The following is a 22,478-nucleotide window of genomic DNA, read 5'->3' as shown; positions in this document are numbered from 1 at the left end:
TAAACTGAGGAAGTGCCATGCCAGCATTGGTAGAAGGAGGGAATACATTTAAAAGACACCCAGGAGGGAGAATCAGAATGGCTTGGAGATCAGCAGAATATTAGAAAGGGACAAGAACACAAAATCAAGACAGTCCAGGGTTTTTACTTGGATAATTGGGTATGTGAAAGTTATTTTCCCCAAGGTGGGACTATAAGAGGAGCTGGTTTGCTTTAGGTATATGATGATAGATTTCTGTGGAGATTGAGGTGTCTGTGGGGCATTTTACAGGCAATTAGATATTTATGTCTAGAGCTCAGAAGACAGGTCTAGGCTAGAGAGGAAGATGGTTGCCCCTGCGTATCAGGGCAGTTATAGATGTTGACGAATTGCATTGCAGTCAGAATAAAAGGGTCAGTTGTGCTCCTGCTGCTATAGAGAACATTAACATTTAAACAACAGGCCGGCCAGGCGTGGTGGCTCACGCCTGTAATCCCAGCACTTTGGGAGGCCGAGATGGGTGGATCATGAAGTCAGGAGTTCGAGACCAGCCTGGCCAACAGGCGAAACTCCATCTCTACTGAAAATACAAACATTAATTGGGCGTGGTGGTGGGCTCCTGTAATCCTAGCTATTTGGGAGATTGAGGCAGGAGAATCACTTGAACCTGGGCGGTGGAGGTTGCAATGAGCTGAAATCGCGCCATTGCACTCCAGCCTGAGCAAGGAGAGAGCGAAACTCCATCTCAAAAAGAAAAAAAAAAAAAACAAAAAAAACAGGCCAAGTGGCCGGGTGCGGTGGCTCGCACCTTAATCCCAGCACTTTAGGAGGCCAAGGCTGGTGAATCACCTGAGGTCAGGAGTTTGAAACCAGCCTGGCCAACATGACGAAACCCCATCTCTACAAAATGTAAAAATTAGACAGGCTTGATGGCACATGCCTGTAGTCCCAGCTACTTGGAAGGCTGAGGCAGGAGAATTGCTTGAACCCAGGAGGCAGAGGTTGCAGTGAGCCGAGATCACTCCAGCCTGGGCAACAGAGCAAGACTCTGTCGCAAAATAAAATAAAATAAAATAAAATAAAATAAAATAAAATAAAATAAGACAGGCCAAGAAAGAGAAGCCGTTGATGGAGACTCGGGGAAGCAGCCAGAGGATTTAGAAGTGATGACCATTGAGACCAAGGGGAGTTTCAATAGTCTCAGGAAGGAAAAGGTTAACAGAATCCAATGTAGTAGCAACTAATATATAGACTGACCATCAGCCCTGGAATTTGGCAGTCTCAGCATCTTTATATCTTGAGAAAAAAGGGCCAGCAGATAAGAAAATAGTGAGGGTGGAAAGCAACTGATCAGCCCTCCTGGTTGGCCAACTCTGTTCTCGCTGTCCCTCTTTTAATGTAGCGCTTAAGATTGATCAAGTACTAATTAGCTTGAGTACATTGAGACCATTGCTCTCCCTGTTCTGAGTATGTTTTTGAATTAGTATAACTTCACATTATAGTGTCATTATAGGCAGCCTAAAGACATGTTTGGTCCGTATTCAAATGTCATCAGTTAAACTCCCAGATATTTTACTGGGGTCCAGAAAAAAAGCCAGGTGTCCCTCAGAGAGGGGAGGAGGGAGAGAGACTGAATTTAAATAACACCTTTAGGCCAAACACAGTGGCTTATGCCTATAATCCTAATTCTTTTTTTTTTTTTTTTTTTTTTTTTTTTTGAGACGGAGTCTCGCTCTGTCGCCCAGGCTGGAGTGCAGTGGCCGGATCTCAGCTCACTGCAAGCTCCGCCTCCGGGGTTTACGCCATTCTCCTGCCTCAGCCTCCCGAGTAACTGGGATTACAGGCGCCCGCCACCTCACCCGGCTAGTTTTTTGTATTTTTTAGTAGAGACAGGGTTTCACCGTGTTCACCAGGATGGTCTCGATCTCCTGACCTCGTGATCCGCCCGTCTCGGCCTCCCAAAGTGCTGGGATTACAGGCTTGAGCCACCGCGCCCGGCCTATAATCCTAATTCTTTGGGAGGTGGAGGCAGGAGAATTCCTTGCACCCAGGAGTTCAAGATTATAGTGAGCCATGATACCACCACTGCACTCCAGCCTGAGCAACAGAGTAAGATCCTGTCTCTAAAGCAAACAAACAAACTTATTTAGTAGTCTAAAATTTTTTTTTTTTTTTTTTTTTTTTTGAGATGGAGTCTTCCTCTGTCACCCAGGCTGGAGTGCAGTGTCCGGATCTCAGCTCACTGCAAGCTCCGCCTGCCGGGTTCACGCCATTCTGCTTCCGCCTCCCAAGTAGCTGGGACTATAGGCGCCCGCCACCACGCCTGGCTAGTTTTTTGTATTTTTTAGTAGAGACGGGGTTTCACCGTGTTAGCCAGGATGGTCTTGATCTCCTGACCTCGTGATCCGCCTTTATGTCCTATTTGACATAAATCCTATTTGATGTATGTCTATGATTAAAGTGCTGCATTTCAACAAGGCTTTAAGTATATCAAACTCAGCAAATTTTATCATCTTTTTCGAAGGCATATAGCAGATAAAATACTTGAAATTAGCATTTTTACCACATGCTTAGCATAAATTGTTACCTGCCTTGAGCAAACAACAATTTGCGAGGCAGGGCAGTCTAATGAATTGCTCTTCTAAAGTAATATTACTTCGACCAGCCTGGCCAACATGGTGAAACCCCATCTCTACTAAAAATACAAAAAATTCGCTGGGTGTGGTAGCAGGTGCCTGTAATCCCAGCTACTTGGGAGGCTGAGGCAGGAGAATTGCTTGATCCCAGGAGGCGGAGGTTGCAGTGAGCCAAGATCGTGCCATTGCACTCCAGCCTGGGCGACACAGCAAGACTCTGTCTCAAAAAAATAAAAATAAATAAAGTAATATTACTTCCCCGATCTATATGTACACAAAAACATATGTAATTCTGTTATTTAACCCCCATGAAACTTAAACTTTCACACTTGAGAGGGAGCCTAGATGTTGGACCCAAGCCTGTAGGACAGGACATTTTATGTGGCATCCATCCCTTATAAATGACTTTATTTCACATCAGCTATAATTTCATATCTTTTTTTGTTTGTTTTTTAGAGGCAGAGTCTTGCTCTGTTGCCCTGTTTGGGGTACAGTGACTCAGTCTTAGCTCACTGCAACCTCCGCCTCCCGGGTTCAAGTGATTCTCTTGCCACAGTTTCCCAACTAGCTGGTATTACAGGCATGTGCCACCACGTCCGGCTAATTTTTTGTATTTTTAGTAGAGATGGGATTTCACCATGTTGCCCAGGCTGGTCTCGAACTCCTGTCCTCAAGTGATCCTCCCACCTCGGACTCCCGAAGTCCTGGGATTATAGGCATGAACCACTGCACCCAGCTTATGTCTTGTTTAATGCAGTACCCTGAACACCAAAATGAAATAGTCTATAATAAGACTAAGGCAACCTCAGCACCCCAGATTACCATAATAATAAAAATCCAACTCATCTTGAGCCTATCTTCAATACATTACACTTTATCACTGTTACTAGTTTGATTCCTGGCCCCAGAAATTCTGCACAGCTTGTGTTAAATGCAGTGAGAGTTGGGCTCATATAAATGTGAATAACGGAATGTGACCCATCTATTCCAGCTAGAATCACTGTATTTTATTAAATCAAGATGCCATCAGTTGTTACATGCATCATCATTTTGTGCATTACTGAGAAAGGGAAAAAAAAACACTGTCAATTGAACTGACACAGTGCTTCAGAGGCGGTGAATATGGGGGGATATGTGCGTCTTAGAATCAGTGAAATGTAGTAAATATGAGAATTGAAGCAAAAAAATTGCTTAACATACTATATAGTAGCATAATCTAAAATCCCAATCATATCTGTCATCCTCCCTGTCCACAGCATTTCACATACCCAAATAATTATTCTGTGATGAAATAAAAGTTGCAAATGTATTTGTTTATTCCTGGATTTCATAGTTCCCTGAGACTTGGCCAAATTTGTTGTATGTGAAGATACTCTTTATAGAATCCTGATATCTTCTTTAAACTTTAAATTGTCGTCATTTTGAACATAATTTGGCAATATTTATTAAAAGCCTTAAAACGTTTTTACCCTTTTACCCTGTAGGTCCATGGCTGATATGTCTATTAAAGCTGAAATTTAGAAAACAATGATGCACATATTCATGGCAGTATTATTTGTACTAGTAAAAATCAGTAACAGCATAAGTGTCCAATAGTAGGAAATACTTGCTAATGCAACTATTAAAATTATGTGTGTGAAGAGTTTGAAACAAAATAACTGCTTATGTGCAAAGAATAAGGGGCAGATACAGTATGTAAACTGTGCACCCACTAAACAATATTTTAAAATACAGAGGAAAAAAATCTAGAAAGAAATGGGCCAAACTACTAACAGTCGGGTAGTAAGATGCATTTTTTAAAACTTTGTCTATATTTTGCATTTTCCAAATATACTTTAATGGTATTTTCGTAATTGAAAAAACAAGTGATTTTAAAGAGAGACCCAGGATTTGGTTTTGACAGCTCTAGCTTTGACAGTTTCCATGCTCATTTTCTCATTCCTTTTGAACCAGTTTTATTTTTATCTAAAGGGTTTAAATTTATGATGATTTCATCTTGCCATATGTTTCATATCCTTCTCCAGCCATTAGGCTTCTATGTTTTTCTCATAGAACCCACAGTTCCATTTAGTAAAATGTTTATGCCAGAGTCTCACCCAGCCTAAGATAAATCTTCACCTAGGAATTACCTGCCAGGGTTGATGAATGGTAGTTAGTAGCTAAGGAGGTGGCAATTTAGGTAATTGATTCTGGCTCAAATCTTTAAGACAGTAACTTATTTTATACATTGGAAAGGAATTGTGCGTTTCTTGGATATATTAGACTTGAAATGTGCATAAGGGACATGAGGTGTGGGGAAATGAGCATGCATTGTAGTTTTTAGTGCAGTCCAAGCTCAGTAAAGCAAGTGGTAAGAATATGCATAAAACCTGCTGAGTGAAGAATCTGTGCCCAGTTCCTGGCTTCAAGGTGCTTCCTCCCTGTTAGGCCTTTGGTCCTGTATGCCACTAATAGCGATGTTACTGCTGACAAGTCTCCACAGCTCTTCTTTCTCATTGGCTGGCACCAGGGACTGGTCCTCTGCCTCCTTTTTCCTTGCTTATGCCACTGCTCCCTCCTCTTGGGTACATTCCCTACTTTATTTCTGCCATCTTCTAGGCCCTTTCTGTTGTCACGAAGAGCATCATTTCCCTGACAATGCTTGTCCCAAAGTTTCCATGATATTATTATAGAAACATGGTATTATTAGATAAAAATAATTTTCAGGGCAGGAAATAATAAATGTAGACCTAAGCACTACCTGAAAGCTCGTGGCACTTGGTTGTAGCAAACTTCATAAACAGCCTGTACGATCAAGGCAAAAGGAGGAGGATACGCAGAAGGGGCTGTTGCATGCTCAGTTGCCGGCTTACACTTTTCACCACTGGGGTTGCCAGAGTGGGAATGGTCTTGATTTCCATGCTTCCTGTGCTATGTAACAGCTACTCTTTTCTACCACTGCATAGATATTATTAATAAAATGATGTCTTTTAAACTTTTAGCTTTGAACTCCACATGCTTAACATCTGGCTTCAAATCATAGCAGCAGAGATGAGTCTTCTACTTTTGTCTCAATTCTAAAAGTGATTAAAATAAGAACTAGCAAAATGCATCATTATGTAGTTAAAATGGAACCAAACTGTTTTGTTGTGGCACAGTGTTAGCATTTTGGCAGGAGAGTGTAATTCTTTTTTTTTTTTTTTTTTTTTTTTTTTTTTTTTTTTTTTTTTTTGAGACAGAGTCTCGCTCTGTCGCCCAGGCTGGAGTGCAGTGGCCGCATCTCAGCTCACTGCAAGCTCCGCCTCCCGGGTCTACGCCATTCTCCTGCCTCAGCCTCCCGAGCAGCTGGGACTACAGGCGCCCGCCACCTCACCCGGCTAGTTTTTTGTATTTTTTTAGTAGAGACGGGGTTTCACCGTATTAGCCAGGCTGGTCTCGATCTCCTGACCTTGTGATCCGCCCGTCTCGGCCTCCCAAAGTGCTGGGATTACAGGCTTGAGCCACCGCGCCCGGCCTGGAGAGTGTAATTCTTTGCCAGTAGTGGTGAACTACAGCAGATCTTTGGCTTTGAGTATTTGCCATCATTTTTAAAAAACTGGTTTTGAAGTTTGAAAAAATTTACATTAAAACATTTACATTAAAAAATTTAACAAATGAAAGTACTTCTATTTTTGTTCAGCTTAATAAAAACATACTTTTTTTTTTTTTTTTTTTTTTTTTTTTTTGAGACACAGTCTTGCAGTATTACCCAGGCTGAAGTGCAGTGACACAATCTTGGCTCAGTGCAACCTCCACCTCAAGAGTTAAAGTGATTCTCCTACCTTAGCCTCCTGAGTACCTGGGACTGTAGGCGTGTGCCACCTCACCCGGCTAATTTTTGTATTATTAGTAGAGTTGGGGTTTCACCATGTTGGCCAGGCTGGTCTCGAACTCCTGACCTCAAGTGATCCATCTGCCTTGGTCTCCCAAAGTGCTCAGGTTACAGACATGAGCCACCATGCCTGGCTTTCATCTTAATAAGAAATACTTTAGGATTTCTGTCTTTTGCTGCCATGCTACTCTTTTTGCTGTCAATGGAAGAGAGAACAGGGTTTCAACAATAAGAGAATTAAGTAAGAACATAGGTGATAAAACTCTCTCCAGACCATCCCAACGAATGCCAAAGTAAACTTTGCATAGAATGTAAAAATACCTTGAGTGTGCTCTTATCAGAGAGCCAAATACTGATTATTTGCCCCGTGAAGTATAGAAATTCCTATGAACCATATTGTAAGCATCAGAAAATCCCCGAACCCAAATTATTTTTGCACTATTCTGGATGCTAGTTCATCTTCATCATGATAATCAAGAGGCACTGTGCAGGATTCTAACTTAGTGTTTCAATCAAATTTGTATGTTTATTTAATACAACCCCAGAAAGGTTAAGTAACTTGGTGAAGACTACTTAGCCCTGAGATCAAAAGAACCTGATCTTCTGACTCCCAGGCCAGAATTTTTATTTTTCACATCACATCTAAGAAAAAGAATAAATTATATTTAATTTAAAAACCTCTGGCTGGGCGCGGTGGCTCAAGCCTGTAATCCCAGCACTTTGGGAGGCCGAGACGGGCGGATCACGAGGTCAGGAGATCGAGACCATCCTGGCTAACACGGTGAAACCCCGTCTCTACTAAAAAATACAAAAAACTAGCCGGGCGAGGTAGCGGGCGCCTGTAGTCCCAGCTACTCGGGAGGCTGAGGCAGGAGAATGGCGTGAACCCGGGAGGCGGAGCTTGCAGTGAGCCGAGATCGCGCCACTGTACTCCAGCCTGGGTGACAGAGCCAGACTCCGTCTCAAAAAAAAAAAAAAAAAAAAAAAAAAAAAAAAAACCTCTTAGTTCATTTCTTACTGACATTAGTGGCGAGATGTTAGACTGTGATTCTGTGCTGGGCAGGCTAACTCCTGCCTGTAATCCCAGCACTTTGGGAGGCTGAGGCCAGAGGATCACTTGAGGTGCGGAGTTTGAGACCAGCCTGGTGAACATGGCAAAACTTCATCTCGGCCGGGCGCAGTGGCTCACGCCTGTAATCCCAGCACTTTGGGAGGCCAAGGCGGGCGGATCACAAGGTCAGGAGATCGAGACCACGGTGAAACCCCGTCTCTACTAAAAAAAATACAAAAAATTAGCCGGGCGCGGTTGTGGGCGCCTGTAGTCCCAGCTACTCGGGAGGCTGAGGCAGGAGAATGGCGTGAACCCGGGAGGCGGAGCTTGCAGTGAGCCGAGATCGCGCCACTGCACTCCAGCCTGGGCGACAGAGCGAGACTCCGTCTCAAAAAAAAAAAAAAAAAAAAAAAAAAAAACTTCATCTCTACTAAAAATACAAAAATGAGCCAGATGTGGTGGTGCACCCTTGTAATCCCAGCTACTTAGGAGGCTGAGGCATGAGAGTCACTTGAACCCCGGAGGCCGAGGTTGCAGTGAGCTGAGATCACACCACTGCACTCCCGCCTGGGTGACAGAGCAAGACTCTGTCTCAAAACAAACAACAACAACAAAAACTGTGATTCTGCAATTGAAACTATCAAATAGCCTCCCACTTATATGGCACCAAAGCATATATGGTTCCAAATATTTCAGTAACTAAGGCAACTATGCATTCACTTGTAGGCAGAGAACAAAGAAGAAATCAGCATCTTTCGTGTTCCTAACATATAGGAGAAAGGCCTATAGTACTTACAAAAGATAAGAGTAATGCAGTGTTGTTGGTTTTTTGTTTTTGTTTTTGTTTTCTAATTCTAAGTGTTTGAGATTTTGCTCCAAGAAAAATGATCCTGAGCACTTTCTCAGGTTGAAAAGATACTAGGAGTCTTCCTTTGAGGCACATGGTTTATCTATTAAGAATGTTATCACCTTCCCCCTAAAACATTCCTGTTTTCTCAGATAGTCAGAGACTTATTTCCTCCTATCTCCAAATGTAATGACTGTAGAATCTGTATCCACCTTTAATCCATCAATGTGACAGTCCTCCAGATCAAGTATATGATTTGAAATATTTTACACACCGGTTCTAACAGCTTCAAACAAAAGCCAAAGGCTGCAAGTGATAGTTACGTCCTCAAAAAGCAAAAACTGGGTTGAGGGAGGGAAAGACACGGGAACCAGGATGGAGAGAGGAGAGAAAAGGCAATGAAGAGTTTAGCTACTTTGTATTTACCCTGGGTGTTTTAATAGGTTCAGAGTTGTAATAATGAGATTATATTTGTGTCTATATTGGTTTACTGTATTCATTGGCTCTGAATGAAGCAGAATGCCCGTTCCCTGAAGCAGATGCCCTCTTTACTAGGCACTGACATTTATATCTTTATATCTTCTAATTGCTGATCTTAATGGGAAGGAAAAGAAAGCTATCTTTTCACTGGGCCTTGTCTTCTCACAGGTCTTTAACTTGAGGCTTGATACAATTCCAGTTAGCTACATCTGTATTCTATAAATGGAACATGTTTCTGTGTATCAGTGGGATGTTCCTTACCAGAGGATTCACTGTACCTTTGTCAACAGGGTCCTTGTAGAGATGCCATGCTTATGTAAAACTTTTCTCTTCTTGTAATAAATGCAGTTACTCCACATACTAAACTGTGTTGTAGCAAGTAGTATTTTACTGATGCTAACTTAAAGCATGTTGGAGGTAGTGTCATGTAGAGAACTTAGAGTTGGTGTACTTTCAGTGCTATGTTCTTATTATGGTTGTCAGTGTCTACACTGTTCATTGAAGACACCTTTTTGTTTGCACTTAAGTTAGTTCTGCAGCATTGTCATATATATTATGTGCTCCTGGAAAATGAAAATACAGATGTTTTCTTTAAACAGACGAAAATCTAATTCTATAAACTAAAGCCGTTTCATTCTATTTCTAACTAATTTTTAAGGTAGCTATCCAGTTTTGAAACAACTCCCAAACTTTAGAAACTAGAACAAAAATGTGAAAGAATTTTCAATGAAAACAGTAGTTTTCATCATAGGCTGCAAAAAGTAATATATATGTAGTGGTAGACTGGGCTTGAGTATAATGGGCCTCACTCTAAAGGAAAGAAAATTCCATGAATCACTTTTATGAAATCTGTTAACTCAGCCCACCAACCCGCAAAGTAGCAATCTTATATTACAAAAAATTAATACCTTATTTTTGAGCCATTTATTTACTCCTTGCTGGTAGCGTCTGGCTCATGATGGCTTCAAAATTTAGAGCTAAGAACATCACAGACATCATTGTCTAACTTGTACCTGCGTACTTGTTCTGTTTTATGCTTGCTTATTAATTTTAAATTACATGTGTGGTTTTTGTTATTTTAAGGCACTCAACCAGAATGCTGAACTAAGGAGTCGTTTGAACAGAATACATTCAGAGTCTATTATTTGTGATCAGGTTGTCAGTGTAAATATTATTCCTAGCCCTGATGAGGTAAGACTCATTTTAAATAGATGCAGAGTACCCATTTTTTTAGCATCTAAATTTACTGCATATTTTTGTTTATTTATATCCAGTTCTTTCACTGTTAATAAAGGTTCCCTCCATAAATATTTGTGTCGCTGACAGTTCAATGTTCTTTGAAGTAAAGGATATATAAGAGCTTGACATCATTTATTCCTGGTGATCAGTGTCTATTTTTATTTATTCCTATGTTCACCTGATACCACTGAATATTTGATTTATATATCTACTCCAACTTGTTAATTTTCAATGTCTGTCTCATTCGTCATTAGAAATGTTCATTAGCATCAAATGGCCGGTGAAATGTTGCCAAAAAAAAAAAAAAAAAAAAAAAAATTTAGCTGAGAAGGTTGCTAAGTAAAAGTGCTCTTAAGGTTTGTTTGAAAGCCCTAAGGACAGAAGTCGCCTGACCTTGTTAAGATAATGCTAATGGTACTGCTGCAGCTACTACTACTGCTGCTGCTGCTGCTAATTAATAGCTGACATGTGTCAAGGTAATGCTTACTATGTGCTAGGTATTGTGTTAACGACTTTGCATGTGTGATCTCATTTGACACGCTCAACAACCCTCTGTGTTAGGTGGTATTATTATTCCATTTTTCAGTTTGAAGAAATGTTAAGAGAATAGGAGAACATTCAGTATTTGGGCTAAACTTGAGTGTATAATTCTGTTTATGACTCTCCATAAAATTATTACTTTATAGCATGAGAACTTACACTTTTTAACAGTAATATTAGAGCTTTATATACAGTGATGATATATGTAACAAGACGAGAGGTTTAACTGATTTTAAGGTCATATTTGTACCAAAAACATACATTTTACTAGAAATCTATAGGTACAAGGGTTCTAACCTCTTAGGAAATATTATCCCAAAACAACTTGTCTTCGACTTAAGTTTTCCACCCTAAATTCATTCACCTCCATGGGCTCTGTATTCTCTGATAATACTTATATTCACTCAACTGCCCAGAATCTAGAAGTATTTCTAAAATTTGTCATTCAAAAATAATTTGATCATCTCAGTTGGAATCTTCTTTTCAACCTGAAATGTGCACTAGAAAAAATATATATATCTTACATTTTTAATTGAAACTTGAATAGCTTCCTTGAAAACTATAACTTATTGAATAAAAGTATAATTTGAAATAAGGTTCAATATTCCAGTCATGTGTTTTATTGGTTAAAATTCATGATCAAATTGCAAAGTGACATATATAGTCTGTCTCAAAAATTAGTTTTATGGATTTTCTTAGCATGTCTCTAGTAGTTTCTACAAATATTTCTTCATGTTTAATGTACTGTTAGAATATGACAGAGCTAAGAATAAGAGAATGAAGTTGTCTCTACAGTCAATCAGGGTATTCATAGCAGCTTAACCTGACTCAGTATCAATCAACCAAAGATTTAAAATCAAGGCACAGTACCAACACCTTTCAACTATTCCTTTTGGGGTCTTTAGACACATTGGAAGGAAACGTATACAGTGGTCATTACTGAATTGCAAGTGAAAATTACTTGTGGCCGCCACTTTTTAACATACAGTATTAAAGAGTATAAATCTGGCTAATTTAATTAAAGGAATAGCTATTCTAACAGGGGGAAAAGCAATTACACTGTATGCTTCTGTCTTCCGCAGGCTGGTGAGCAAATCCATGTCAGTCTCCCCCTATCACAGCAAGTAGCCAATGAGAGCCGCCTCTCCATGTCAGAGTCTGTTTCTGAGTTCTTTGATGCCCAAGAGGTGCTCATCTCTGCAAGTTCATCAGAGAATGAGGTATGTATGCCTTCTTGACTTGTTGGCCTCAACATCTTGTGACTGAGTTTGAGTTAAAGAAAATAAAACTGTGGAACTTTTTGGTGATTATTTTCATTTTTTTCTTTTTTGTTTACATCATAGTAAGATGCCCAAATTGTAGCAAAGCTAAAAGCACGCAAACTATATCAGTTACCAATTACTGAGTGCTTAACGTTTCTGAGCATCAAGAATTTCAATTTGATGAATTAAGGGAAAGAATCAACATTTATTGGAGTGTCTTCTATGATTCATATTTCAGGGTAACAAAAGAGTTTATGACAGAGCTCTTTATAGAAGGAGACTAGCTAATAAATATAGAAAGAATGAGAGAATTAGGAAAGCACCATTCACACACATACACCGACACATACATACTAGATATTTTCCCTAGGGACATGAATTTAAGATTAGAAGGATACTATGTAGCACGTAGCTAGTTGGGTAATTATGGTTTTTGGAGGTTAACCACTGACTATCATAAAAGCTGTACTGGATTGCTCTTCATGCTTATGATTCTTGCCAAGGTCTTGGAAACAGGGAACCTTTTCCTTGGTCAGGTTGCAGAAATTAGTTCTTTTACTACAGTGTAGTCAACTTTTTTTGGCATGAGGAAAGCAGCCAAAACTCTTTTCCACACAGCTGATTAGGAATTTTGTCATTTGGGATTGCAAATCTGTACTGCATTTTTACAAAAAAGAAATGAAATCATTGCTAAACATTATTTCCATATGCATAGAAAACAGATTGGAAGGAAACATCCTGACAATTAGTAGTAGTTGTTTTTGGATGTTTGAAATTATGAGTGATTTTAGAAACAAAGACAAAGTGGAAAAGAGAAAGCAATAATGAATACATATCATTTTTATAATGGGAGAAAAGTAAAATAGAATTCTTGTATCAAATACTGAATTTGTCAGCATACCAAGGCATGCACCTGCCTCTCAGATCCCAAGGCATGCATTAACAGGTCCACAGAGACTTCCATTCGCAGGCTGGAATGCTAATTTAATGATCTGTGATGGTAACTGATACATACTTTCAGATGGACAGAATAATCATCCTTGCTAATTAGTGCGTCTTTTCCTGTAGGCAAATCTGCATGGCAAGCGTAATTCTAGTCAGAGATTGCCTGGTGAGCAAGGGACATGAGTAAACTTAAGGCTAGGGGGCCAGAATGTTAGAGCTCCACACTCACCCTCCATCATAGGGATACTCTGCCACAAGGACTTGGTATTTGTGTCTGCCTGCCTGCACCCCCAGGGACCACCATGCTGTCGATAATGCTACCAAAATTTCCTTTTCTGACTCTGCCTCCTGAGCTCCCATTGCTGACCCATCCTTCATCATTTTGTTGTTGTTGTGTTTGTTTGTTTGTTTTTGTTTTTCTTTTTGTTTTGAGATGGAGTTTTGCTTTTGTTGCCCAGGCTAGAGAGCAGTGGTGCGATCTTGGCTCACCGCAACCTCTGCCTCCCAGGTTCAAGTGATTCTCCTGCCTCAGCCTCCCAGGTAGCGGGGATTACAGGCATGTGCCACCATGCCCTGCTAATTTTGTTTTTTTAGTAGAGATGGGGTTTCTCCATGTTGGTCAGGCTGGTCTCAAATTCCCGACCTCAGGTGATCTCCCCACCTCAGCCTCCCAAAGTGTGGGATTACAGGCGTGAGCCGCTGTGCCCGACCCCTTCATCCTTCTTTAGTCAGGTTACAGTCAGACTTGACCGTGCATTATCTGAGTTCTGACCTATCATCTGATGACTTCATAGCTTACCTCTCTGAGAGCTATTTCTGAGTCCCTGGGGCACACCTAGCTGGGTCCCCAGGTACTGCTTGCCCTGAACACTGGGTATACAGAAATGAAGAGGATGTGAAGCGGGTTATTGCATGAGTCCAAGCAAGATGGTGGTGCCACCCTGGGACAGGTGAGGGGTGGGGGAGTGAATGTGGTGGCAGAGAGCAGGATAAGAAGGTGGAGGACGGGGTCACAGGGAGATGAGACATTCACTGTGAGGCATCATGAGTTTATCAGACTTCTCAGTGGAGTTACCTGTCAGGCATTTGAATATTTAAGTCTAAAGCTCAAGGACAGAACCGTCCGAGAGTCAGTCAGCTACCTGTTAGGCATTGACACCTGGTGCTCACAGAACCTCTAATTCAGCATGTCCCAAAAGATTTCATCAACAAGCCCCACCACTCCCCCAGGAGAGAAACCTCAGCCTGCCCATTCCTCTCATGTCACCTATCTAAGTGCCCCTCTACCCAACTGTTCACACCAAATGCCTGAAGATTTTCCTTTACTCTTCTTTCCCTTTACTGCCACTCACCTTAATTCACTTGGGTTCTGTAGCTTCCATCATCTAAATACTCTCAGATCTGTACATCTTCCTGCAGCTTCACTGCCACTGCTCCAATTCAGTTCCCATCTGCTCCCCACCTAGATCACCCATCAGTCTCATAACTTCCAGTCTCCCATCTTGCTGCCTCCCATCCATTTTCCACTGGGCAACCTGAGTAATATTCCTAAAAGGCAAGTCTGATCATGTCTCTATTCCCCAGTGTTCCTAGGATAACATTCTAAACTCCTTATCTATTAAAACAAAGACCCTTATAATCTGATGCCTGCTCTCAGCTCCAGCCTCATGCCACCTCTCTTCTAGAGCCTTCCAACAGCCAAAGGAATGATTTCTGGAGTTGACTATTTGCTAAAGATACCTTGTGTCCCTTGCTGTAGCAATGAGAGTGACTGTCTCTTACAACTCACACTGGAAAGAACTGAACTGTACCCCCATTCCTTGTGCCCTGTACCTCACAGGTTTTCATAAAATTACTGTTTTTACTTGCAACTTCTCCCTTTATCACAATACTTGGCCTTAAGTATTTAAAGGGGGTAAGCCAGGAGATAAACCCAAGTGACAGACATTATGATGTTCTCAGAGTTGCTTTTCCCCTTCAACTAAGGCTTGGTTTCTGGGACAACCTCATCTGCCCACGTCTCTAAGTTCCCTTATGTATAAGGCAGTTCTCACATTGCCATAAGGAAATACGTGGACTGGGTAATTTATAAAGAAAAGAGGTTTAATTGGCTCACAGTTCCACAGGCTGTACAGGAAGCATGATGCTGGCATCTGCTTGGCTTCTGGGGAGGCTTCAGGAAACTTACAACCATGGTAGAAGGCCCAGGGGAAGCCGGCCCTCACATGGCCAGAGCAGGAGCAAGAGAGCAAGGTGGGAGTTGCTACACACTTTTATACTACCAGATCACATAAGAACTCTCTCACGATTGGGAGGACAGGACCAAAGGGGATGGTGCTAAACCATTCCAGAGAAAACCATTCCCGTGATCCAGTCACCTCCCACCAGACCCCACCTCCAACAATGGGGATTAGATTTCAGTGTGAAACTTGGATGGGGACACACATCCAAACTGTATCACCTTGTGATGAGGTCCCCTCAGAAGGCTCCTTGCGCCTTGACACTCATAGTCTTGGCAACCCACCCAGTGAGTTGACTATACATGTGGGAATCCTAGCAGCAGCTGCAGGTTAGGCTCAAGCTGTGTATCCTGCACTGCAGCTGCCAAAGGAAATTGGGCCTCTGCACTTGCCGTCTACCCTGGCCCAAGCACTTCCCCCAGAGATCCACAACTTCAGTTCCTTCACTCTCTTTAGTCCCTTACTCAAAGGTCACCTCCAGGGAAGCCTATGCTGGCTGTCCTATCTACAATTTAGAGTTGCCATTTCCTCCTTTCCTCTGACCTTTTGGGGTTTCTCTGTTTATTTTTGAGACAATCTCTCATTCTGTCACCCAGGCTGGAGTGCAGTGGTGTAATCTTGGCTCACTGCAACCTCCACCTCCCGGGTTTAAGCAATTCTCCCACCTCAGCCTCCCAAGTAGCTGGGATTACAAGCCTGCACCACCATGCCTGGCTAATTTTTGTGTTTTTAGTAGAAACGAGGTTTCACCATGTTGGCCAGGTTAGTCTCAAACACCTGACCTCAAGTGATTCGCCTGCCTCGGCCTCCCAAAGTGCTGGGATTACAGGCGTGAGCCACTGCGCCTGGCCTCCTCTGACCTTTTGTGTCCCTCTTTCCTCATTTTTTTTTCCTTCATGCTTATCACTATCTTAAATATATATATATATATATATATATATATTTTTTTTTTTTTTTTTTTCCTGTATTTCATTTGTTGTGTGTCTGCCCCACTAGAACATAAATGTCATGAAGGCAGAGATTTAACCACTGGGTCTCCTGCACTAAAACAGTTCTGGTGAGCCCAGAGCAGGTACTCAATAAATATCTGCTAACTGAGCAAAGGAAGAAATGCTTATAATGATTATTCTGAGAAACATCTGGGCATTAGCTGTCTTACATTAACATTTTCCATGGCTGAGGGAAAAATCCTCTTTATATGTTATTTACCAATGCACTTTACTGAATGAATTCTCTGCTCTTTTAAAAAATGGCCTTCTTGCTTCCACAATAATCTATTTGCCTTTGCTTTTAAACTTGTTTCTGCAATGCTACATGCCTGGTCACGTTTAAGAAAAATATATATTTTCTGAACTCTTTTGAATCCCTAAGTTTGTAAAGAGAAATATTTGGTTCCAGGACTTCTTAACCATGGGGCAGAGGATAAACTGTTTTATTCTAATAGTGCAGAGCCTTAGCTCTTTGTACAGAGTGGCATGAATGGACCACAGCAAGAGAGCCCAGCCTTAGTTACTACACACACATGACATGTATACATCTTACTCAAGGCCCACTATTATTGTAGAATTCTTTTACACCAATGATTTCAGATCATTTCTATGATATATTAGTTTGGGAGAGATTAGAAATTGAAGAGGAAGGCCAGGCATGGTGGCTCATGTCTGTAATCCTAACACTTTGGGAGGCCGAGGTGGGATGATTGAGTCAGGAGTTTGAGACCAGCCCGGGCAATACAGGGAGCCCTCACCTCTACAGAAAAAAATCGAATAATTACCTGGGCATGGTGGTGCATGCCTGTGGTCCCAGCTCCTTCAGGAGGCTGAGGTGGGAGAATCCCTTGAGCCCAGGAGGTAAAGGCTGTGTTGAGCTATGATTGTACCATTGTACTCCATTGTGACAGAAAGAGATCCTGTATCAAAAAAGAAGGAAAGAAGGAAGGAAGGAGAGAAAGAGAGAGAGAGAGAAAAGAAAAGGGAGGGAGGAAGAGAAAGGAAAGGGAAAAGGAAAGGAAAGGAAGGAAGGAAAGAAAGAGGGAGGGAGGAAAAAGAGAAAGGAGGGGGAGAGAGAGAGAGAAAGAGAGAAAGAAAGAAGAGAGAGAGAAAGAAGAAAGAAAGAAAGAAAGAAAGAAAGAAAGAAAGAAAGAAAGAAAGAAAGAAAAAAGAGAAAGGAAGGAAGAAAAAGAAAGAAAGGAAGAGAGAGAGGGAGGGAGGGAAAGAAAGGAGGAAGGGAAAGAGAAAGGAAGAGAGAGAGGGAGAAAGGGAAAGAAAGGAGGGAGGGAAAGAAAGAAAGAGATAGAAAAAGAAAGAAAGAGGAAAGAAAGGAAATTGAAGAAGCATAGACTTTATAGCTATTTGTAGGATAAACATGAATGTTTTCTTAAAAACAATAAACATGCCTGCAATGTGAATTTGATTTAGGTAGACATTTGTCTCCTCAAACATAATTGAGCATGATTAGATTTTTTTCAGTGAAATCACACAGAGGAGTTTGATTTACTTTTTTTTTGTTTCCAAGCATAAGAAGTTGGCTTTTCATGAGCCTGATGGTTTAACCTTCAACTCTACTGCAGTCAGTAGGAACTGCGGGAACCTGTTGCAGTAGGAAAATATGAATCAGAAAAAGATTTTATTCTCAATTTGTCATCTTTATGGGCTTACTCTGTGTTCAAAAACAAAATTACCATTACTCGTCCATGCATGCAATCATTCTGTCCATCACTGTTATCCCTAAATATATGAATTCTTCTCAACCCTAATTTTTAAAACATTAGCAGTAAATCCAGGAACCTTAAAGACAAAGACCAATTGTTTTTATTATGTACAAATTCAAAATTTTTACATGGCAAAAAAAATTGGCATAAACAAAGTTTAAAAATGCAAGTTAAGAAAAATGTAATCTATATGTCAAACTGAAAAATGTGTGAAATATAAGATAATTAGTTCACAAAGGATGAAATTCAAACTTTAAAGCAATGTTTTGGCCTGGTGCAATGGCTCATACCTGTAATACCAGCACTTTGAGAGGCTGCAGTGGGAGGATTGCTTGAAGCTAGGAGTTCAAGCCTGGGTAACATAGCAAGACCCTTCATCTCTAAAAAAAAAATATTTTTTAATTGGCCAGGCATGGGAGTGTGTGCATGTAGTCCCAGCTACTTGGGAGGCTGAGGTAGGAGGATCCCTTGAGCCCAGGAGTTATGAGCCCAGGTTGCAGTGAGCTGTGATGGTACCACTGCACTTCAGCCTGGGCAGCAGAGTAAGAGTCTGTCTCAAAAAAAAAAAAAAAAAAAAAAGTGATCTTTTATGTATACCAGGTAAGTACTAAAAAAAGATGGATAGTGTAAAGTGTTTAAGGGGGTGTGGAAAGACGGATGATATTCCCATATATTGCTGATGAGAACAAACTAATCCAGTCTTTCAGGAGAGCAGTTTGGCTATATGGAACTAAAGCCTCAAAGTGACCCATCTGATCTAGAAATAAATTTTAATGTAATCACCAGGCAGATTTACAAAAATATATTTGCAAGCATGTTCATCCAGGTATTGTCTATAATAATAAAATGTTAGAAACCACCTACATTCTGGTTAAATTCCTTGTTATAATCATATAATGAATTATGTTGCCTTTCCAAATAAAGTAGCTGTAGCTACTATAATGAAAACGTATTCAGAATGCTATAAAGCAATATGTAAGCTGTTCTCCTTTTTCAGTATATAAAGATAGATGTGTCAATATGTTTGTACAGGCATTTTGAAATTGGAGAATAATACTCACCAAAATGTTACGTGGTTTCCTATAGGTGATGGGCTGATAGGTAATTTTCATACTCATCTGTTTACTCGTCCCTATTTTCTAATTTTTTACAATAAGAATGTTTTATATTCAGAAAAAAATATAGAATTGTTTCCATTTTGAAGGAAGTATCAGCAGCTTTCTTGCCTGCAGGAAAGTCATTAGTTTTCCCATTCCTCTGATGGTTCTGTCTTACCCTCTCTTTCCTGATCTGCTCTGTTTCTAAGTCCCTTTAGTATGTACGTTCTTCCTTAATTTCATTTTTCTGCTAATTTGTGTTTCATTTTAGTTTCACATTTTTCTCATGCAGGAGGTGGCTTCACTATTTGTCTCTCCCCATTGTCACAGAGGCCATCTGAATCTAAGCTGTATTTCCTTTTTTTGAGACAGAGTCTTGCTCTGTTGCCCAGGCTGGAGTACAATGGTGTGATCTCAGCTCACTGCAACCTCTGCCTCCCAGGTTCACACCATTCTCCTGCCTCAGCCTCCTGAGTAGCTGGGACTACAGGCACCTGCCACCACACCCGGCTAATTTTTTGTATTTATAGTAGAGACGGGGTTTCACTATGTTAGCCAGGATAGTCTCGATCTCCTCACCTTGTGATCTGCCTGCCTCGGCCTCCCAAAGAGCTGGGATTACAGGCGTGAGCCACCACACCCAGCCGACTAAGCTGTATTTCTTACCCGGATCTATGCAGCATCCTAGTATCTGGCCTCCCTAGGGAAAGCTGCCAAATATCTTCCTGAAAACCAAATCTGATTCCAACATCCCGTGCATTTTTGTTGGTTTTCCTCTTAGGATTGCATATGAACCCTTTTGTTGGCATGAAAAGCCCTTCACTGTTGGGCCCTCTTGTTTTCTCTACCCTCTGCCACAGCCACTCTCAACATCCTTTGCATTCCTGGGATAAATGTTGCTCTCATGGGCCTTACCTTTGCACAATCTCACTTCTTCGTGTGCTTCTGTCCCTTCTAACAACTGGGCAACTCCTATTCATTCTCTAACACCCAGTTTAAATATTGCCCCCTGGGCAGCCTCTCCTGAGTCCTCTAAGGTAGAGTCATAGGGCCTTCTCTTAGGTATTAGGTTGGTGCAAAAGAAAGTAATGGCAAAAACTGCAAGTAGTCTCGCACCAACCTGAAACATTCTTAGTGTATTATGCTAAAATATTTCTGGTTCTTTACTGGTCTCCCCCGCCCTCCTGCCCCTACTAAGACAAGGAGTTAAAGACCAAGCTCCCTTTTAGTGATCCTATATCCTAGTTCATGAAGACCCTCAAGTGTTCATTGCACATATGCCAAATACTTTTCCTCTAGGACCTCTGCTTCTCACTGGAACAATGTTTTGTTATTTTTAATCACTGGATTATCTGAGCTTGCAAGACTGAACAAGAATTCTGATCCTTGTATGTTCTTCCCTCCCTTAGGCTTCAGATGATGAGTCTTACATCAGTGATGTGAGTGATAATATATCTGAAGACAACACCAGTGTTGCAGACAATATTTCTCGGCAAAGTATGCATCATTTGAGCTTCCAGGTTGTTCTATCTACATGCCAAATTGCAACACTGAAGACTTAATGAACAGGCATCCCCCCAACCCCCCCCCCACTAATTGTTCTTTTGGCAGCTGATTTGTTCAATGCATTCTATTTTGTATAATCTCTTGAGGTAAATGGTTGAAAAATCTGTTAGGTAAATGGTTAAGAGAAAAGGTTTTTCCTCTTTCTCACACCAACAGCTTGAGTCCCTCTTATTAAATATATTTAATTTTTTAAAACTTAGCCTGTCTTGAATGATATTTGAGTATATTTAATGCCTTATTTATAAAACTATACACTTGTTTTCTGCATTTATTAGCAACCTTGCATTGAAAGAATTCCATTTACTTTTGAAAGGATATAATGAAGACTCTCGAAATGTCTCAAAATCAGATTTATTTGAAAGTTACTTCCCTTCTTGATTTTGTGAAATCAGAACAGCAAAGTGTTGTTCACTGTGACTCTCCCTCTTCCAGTCCTGAATGGGGAGCTTACAGGAGGGGCCTTCCGAAATGGACGTCGAACATGCCTGCCAGCTCCTTGTCCTGACACCAGTAACATTAACCTGTGGAATATCTTGAGGAACAACATTGGTAAAGACCTGTCTAAAGTCTCCATGCCTGTGGAGCTAAATGAGCCACTCAACACCCTGCAGCACCTCTGCGAGGAAATGGAATACAGCGAGCTCCTGGACAAGGCTTCGGAAACTGACGATCCATATGAGCGCATGGTAATAAATAACTAACAGCAGCGCCCCTCAAGGATTTGCCAGTCCTAGACCTGGGCTAAACCAGAATTCATTATGATGATATATTTGGCATTTGCATAATATTCTCACTGCATAGTAAAAGAGGAATTGACCTGTTTGCATAAATCAGGCGAGGCCAAAACCTCCCAGATACCAACACAGGAAGACACACTTTTTGTGCCTTATCCTTGGTCTAGAGTGTTTCTAAAGTTAAGGTGTAAAGGTCTTATACTCCTTAGAGGTTGCAGGCACACCTTGCCTCACTTTATCAGTTTTTCCTGAATGTCAAGATAGCCCATCTGTTCAGGAACTTAGGTCTGAGAAAATAACTTCTGTTTATACTTCACCCTTTACCCCATATGGCTGCGGGAAATGTGCTGTCCCCTCTGAAAAGCACCCACAACCACACAATCCTCGTGCGCATGAGGCTAAGATCATGCCCGTGGCAGAACCGATAAACTGGGTTCCAGAACCTTTGAACTCTGTGATACTCATGACGTTGGATGGAAGGGTGAAGAATGCTTCACCTCAGTGGCCTGCTGGTTTCCGTGCAAGTAGTTTTACCTAATTTTACTTATTTTTTTCCCCACGAGTTGGTAAAAATTCTGTACAGACAATAGAAAATGCAACTGTCATCAAATCAACACCCATCCACATGGGTTGTGTAAAATCTAGAGGGAAAAGGAACAAACAGACCTAGCAGTCGTCTCTCCTATATTATTTCCTTTTCTTCAATGTTTTAACAGGTTCTCGTTGCTGCATTTGCAGTTTCAGGATACTGCTCCACCTATTTCAGAGCAGGAAGTAAGCCATTCAACCCAGTCCTTGGGGAGACCTATGAATGCATTAGAGAAGACAAGGGATTCCGCTTTTTCTCAGAACAGGTAAGCGGCCCTGGACTCATATAGGTAAGAGGGCAGTTTGGTAGTGAAAGCAGCCTTTTGATAACAATCTGTTGGGATGGGTGATGATACCAGTTGTGAATCCAAAGTATCTGAGACAGGTCTCAGCCAATTTAGAAAGTTTATTTTGCCAAGGTTAAGGACACACCTGTGACGCAGCCTCAGGGGGTCCTGATGAAATGTGTCCAAGGTGTTCTGGACACAGGTTGGGTTTAAACATTTGAGGGAGATATGCAACATCAATCAATATATGTAAGATGTACATCGATTCTGTCCAGAAAGGTGGGACAACTTGGAAATGGAGACTTCCAGGTCATAGGTAGATAAGAAAGGTTGCATTCTTTTGGGTCTCTGATCAGCCTTTCACTGAATACACAATTTACATGTGAGAGGGTGGTAGAGAGAGAGTCACTTATGGGTCAGTCTGGCT

At 41.1% G+C, this 22,478-nt stretch overlaps 1 protein-coding gene across 10 annotated transcripts in view; it reads left to right on the top strand.

Annotated features, from left to right (window-relative positions):
• Positions 1 to 22,478, top strand: part of OSBPL6 (oxysterol binding protein like 6) — a 209,423-nt gene that overhangs the window by 174,337 nt on the left and 12,608 nt on the right. For 7 of the 10 annotated variants that reach the window (XM_050750532.1, XM_050750531.1, XM_050750537.1 and 4 more), the window contains 5 exons: positions 9,927 to 10,034; positions 11,705 to 11,842; positions 20,286 to 20,373; positions 20,875 to 21,128; positions 21,893 to 22,030. In XM_050750532.1, the coding sequence (XP_050606489.1) occupies positions 9,927 to 10,034; positions 11,705 to 11,842; positions 20,286 to 20,373; positions 20,875 to 21,128; positions 21,893 to 22,030 (726 nt within the window). The remainder of the gene's footprint in view (positions 1 to 9,926; positions 10,035 to 11,704; positions 11,843 to 20,285; positions 20,374 to 20,874; positions 21,129 to 21,892; positions 22,031 to 22,478) is intronic. The other 3 variants (XM_050750539.1, XM_050750538.1, XM_050750535.1) reach the window with 1 other exon arrangement.

This window comes from Macaca thibetana, chromosome 12 (genome assembly GCF_024542745.1).
Source record: "Macaca thibetana thibetana isolate TM-01 chromosome 12, ASM2454274v1, whole genome shotgun sequence".
Taxonomy (NCBI): Eukaryota; Metazoa; Chordata; class Mammalia; order Primates; family Cercopithecidae; genus Macaca; species Macaca thibetana.
This window is presented reverse-complemented; position numbering and strand designations above follow the sequence as displayed.